Here is a 4,153-nt window from a genome sequence, read left to right as displayed (position 1 = left end):
TGTATGAAAAATTAATATTATTTTAAGGTAACTGAAATTATAACATTAATATAACATGTTACATAACATGTTACCTTACCGAGTGGGAAATAATAACTAACATCTAACTTCCATGTTACTTTTATGCTACATAACATGTTAGTTTCGGAAACGTAACATTTACCCAACAGTTATATAACAGTGTTCACTGGGAATGGACGCGGGTCATTCCCAAAAGCCACAAGAAATTTAAAGAACAGCTCTGACCGCCAAAGTTTAAAATCTTTAATATATACGGTCCATTCGACAAAAATATTCTATTTGAATTTTCAATCGCAAGAAAGTTCTGTAGTAATAAGTCCAAATTTATAAGTTGAGCTTTTCATAAGGAGAAAGTGATTTGAGTGAATTTTATAGTTGACTAAGGAAAAATAAATGTATTTGGCCAAGGTACATTTTAAGGGGATTAAATTAATCTATAATATACTTATACATGTAAGGAGAATACTAATTAAACATTAATATAAAAGTACACAGTTCAGGACTAATACTATCTTGACAAAGGTTGTTTCTATACTTTAACATGATACTTCAATAAATCAATATTGGATGTACTAATGTTACGTAGAACTTCCAGTTGTTCCTGTCAGGTATCTTTTTGTTTTCAAGGATTTGAGAACATCTCTCAATAAAGCTTCCCGTTTTTTTAATTGACGATACTTCTGCACGAGGAGCTCAATTTCTTTTTCATAAAAGTTCTTCATATTTTCCAATGTTCGATGGGAATATCTTTTCTGTAAACTATCACTAATCGTATTGGATATAGACAATGGGCTTTTTGCTTTTGATTGATGTTTCTTGTGTAAATTGTAGAATTGCTCTGAAGATGTCGTCATAGAGGAATAAACGAATCTTTTCTCTGAAAATGAATAGAAAATACCTCAGTCAACTAATACATATTTAGAAATTAATATGTATAATATATAATTAGTATAACACTAAAATATAAAGATAAAAAGACTACAAGTCAATGGTCAATACCTTCAACTAATTGCAACTCGTCATACATTGTATTTTTAGACTCTTTCATAGATCTCAGAGTCAATTCATCGGTACGATCCAAGTTATTTTTATTTTCGATCTCTGTTTGTTTTATCGGAACATCACGTGGTATCGTTATCTGTACGGTCGGTTCTAGACTTTCCTTTATAAAAAATTTTGTTTCATATGGCGAAACTGCTTCATTCTCTGATACCGTGACCTGTACACATTTTATAAATTCATTAACATTTGCAATCCTAATATGCTTAAAAACAATATACATTATTATTTTACAATGCTTACACATGGAACAGCAGTTTCCTTCAGCCTGACACAAGATAGAGATGTCTTATCGAATGCACTTTCTTTAAAGTGAACACAACATACCATTGGATTTTTCTGCTGTGGCATAGATATGCCTAGATTATCGAGCCATTTCATTCGTTTCATTAAGTTTAAAGGTAATCTACATGAACACATAAAAAATATATTATACTCCCAAATAAATCAAGTTCACTAAATAAACTCTGTTACTTTTAATTTGGAAATTTAAGTACATCTTAATGAAATATTCTAGCCTATATTTCACAGAATAATTGCATAGGGCATACACTCGAAAATGAAACTGCAAATTTTAGATCTGCCTTTACCTGTGAAATGTAATATTCGCTCCTTTTGCCTTTTCTATTTCTTTTTGAACTTTTCCTTTAAGAGCCTCGCCTGATCTATTGTTGCATCCTGGTACAATACATGAAGGCATTTTAACTGTTTAGACTGGTTTAGCCATAACAGTGTTTTTCTTCCTTTTTATACCCTTTACCAGAGAGAAGATGAGAGTAAGTCAGGCGCCTACTTCATAACTTGTGGCGTCGACGGCAGGGGGCTGACACTGCCATGTTCGGGGTGTAACGCTGTGGGGACGCCCTAGATGGCGCGTCGGCTACGGCGACGCGCGCCTAACTTGGTAACTATATAGTTTATGTCCCCGCCAAGGAGAAAGGTTCCTAGTTCCCGGCGGCGCTCAGCCCACCTATTTTCTCTGTGCAAAAGTACGTACCTTGTAAATCAAAAATTATTGATAGGTAGTGGGTTTAGAGTTCTAAATCCAGTAAGTTACGTCAGAAACGAAGAGAAATTCCCGGTAATTTATCGGTAATTTCTCCAAAGCCTATTTTATCGAGAAATTATGAGAATTTGAATTTTTCAACAGAGCGAACGAGAGGTTTCGATTAGCTATAGGGAAACATCGTAGAGGGGAATTTCCGTTGTACGTTCTCCGTAGCCAATCAAAACCTCCCATTCGCTTCGTCTCAGAATGAAATATCAGTTCGTTTGAAACAAATGGCATGGAATTTTCCGTGAAGTTGTACATACGTGAATATTTTTAGCTGGAGGTAAATACGACCCTATAATCAATATTTTCTGATAGTAATTATTACTCTTTAGCTTGAACTTTGAAGTTGATTGAAAAAAAAAGTTATTTAAACGAAGAAACCTAAAGTATAAATGACAAAATTAACGTTCTCTTAAATTCTCAATGTTCCCGGTAACTTACGGTATGTTTCACAGTTACCTTCTCCAATTTAATGTTACCGAGAATTTTCGAACTCTAAGTGGGTTACAGGCAGGAAAGGCGGGAAGATGGAAAGCCTTTAAAAGTAAAGAAGAGGACTATAGTCTATCTATATTTTTTAAATATGCATTACATTCATATTTACATATACTATAATTAGAGGTTCAACAGTATAATTTTCATATCATGTCACGTAAGCATGAATTATTTAACAGTTTTCAATGTTTAATAATGTAATATAATCTCGCAATAACAAAAACTAACCTGTACATCCTAGTAAATTCTCTTTCTTCTAACGAAAATGGGTCTGAGGTATCACGTAATTCCTTTCTTCTTCTAATAAGGTTATTATTACATCCCAGAATACGATTGTTGCCAAAAATCAAAACACTCGGGAGATTTTCCATTTTGAATTTCGGTGTCACAATCCGTTGAAGATGGCGTTCACGGCTCTTATTTTTTAATCTTTTCTTGTATGCTTCACCATCTCGCTTAAAAAATTTGTGCATAGCCAGTTCACATGAATGGTCTCACATTTTCACCAGCAAAAACGTTCCGTAATACCGTGAACTCCTCATTTTTCACATTTTCGCTCAATTTGTTTACGTAATAGACCCCCTAGATCGAATTTACGTAATTATTAATGCGATGGAGACATGCGCTTTACTGGATCCGGACTAGAGTTCGAAAATTCTCGGTAACATTAAATTGGAGAAGGTAACTGTGAAACATACCGTAAGTTACCGGGAACATTGAGAATTTAAGAGAACATTAATTTTGTTATTTATACTTTAGGTTTCTTCGTTTAAATAACTTTTTTTTTTCAATCAACTTCAAAGTTCAAGCTATAGAGTAATAATTACTATTAGAAAATATTGATTATAGGGTCGTATTTACCTCCAGCTAAAAATATTCACGTATGTACAACTTCACGTATAATTCCATGTGATTTGTTTCAAACGAACTGATATTTCATTCTGCGACGAAGCGAATGGGAGGTTTTGATTTGCTACGGAGAACGTACAACGGAAATTTCCCTCTACGATGTTTCTCTATAGCTAATCGAAACCTCTCGTTCGCTCCGTTGAAAAATTCAAATTCTCATAATTTCTCGATAACAAAGGCTTTGGAGAAATTACCGATAAGTTACCGGGAATTTCTCTTTATTTCTGACGTAACTTACTGGATTTAGAACTCTATGCATAGCCAGTTCACATGAATGGTCTCGAATTTTCACCACCAAAAACGCTCCGTAATACCGTGAACTCACATACCGTAACCTCATTTTTCACATTTTCGCTCAATTTGTTTACGTAATAGACCCCCTAGATCGAATTTGCGTAATTATTAATGCGATAGAGACATGCGGTTTACTGGATCCGGACCCGATAAATCCCGGATTAAGGAGTACGGTGAAGACGTAGTCCGTGTATTTCGGTGGTGTCTTGTGGACCGGCCATAATGCACTCCTAGGTTTCCGTTATTTAGTGATCGTAACTTATGACCGACGCTTTCTCGGGCGGCGGGCGACACCTGACGGAAAGACGCACTATTGCAATC

The 4,153-nt window shown here is 34.8% G+C and overlaps 1 protein-coding gene across 1 annotated transcript; it reads right to left on the bottom strand.

Moving 5' to 3' along the window:
• Nucleotides 1-401: 401 nt before the first annotated feature.
• On the bottom strand, nt 402-1,880 carry LOC105696151. Its single transcript, XM_012418378.1, has 4 exons — nt 1,671-1,880; nt 1,324-1,486; nt 1,021-1,240; nt 402-898 (listed from the first exon to the last, which is right to left on the bottom strand). Exons 1-4 carry the CDS (start codon nt 1,778-1,780, stop codon nt 600-602), a joined length of 792 nt encoding a protein of 263 aa, XP_012273801.1. The 5' UTR covers nt 1,781-1,880; the 3' UTR covers nt 402-599.
• Between the last annotated feature and the right edge of the window lie 2,273 nt (nt 1,881-4,153).

The sequence above is a fragment of the Orussus abietinus genome, unplaced genomic scaffold (assembly GCF_000612105.2).
Source record: "Orussus abietinus isolate OABI.00-Male unplaced genomic scaffold, Oabi_2.0 scaffold630, whole genome shotgun sequence".
Classification (NCBI taxonomy): Eukaryota; Metazoa; Arthropoda; class Insecta; order Hymenoptera; family Orussidae; genus Orussus; species Orussus abietinus.
Note: the sequence above shows the minus strand (reverse complement) of the source record. Positions and strands in the feature narration are given on the sequence as shown.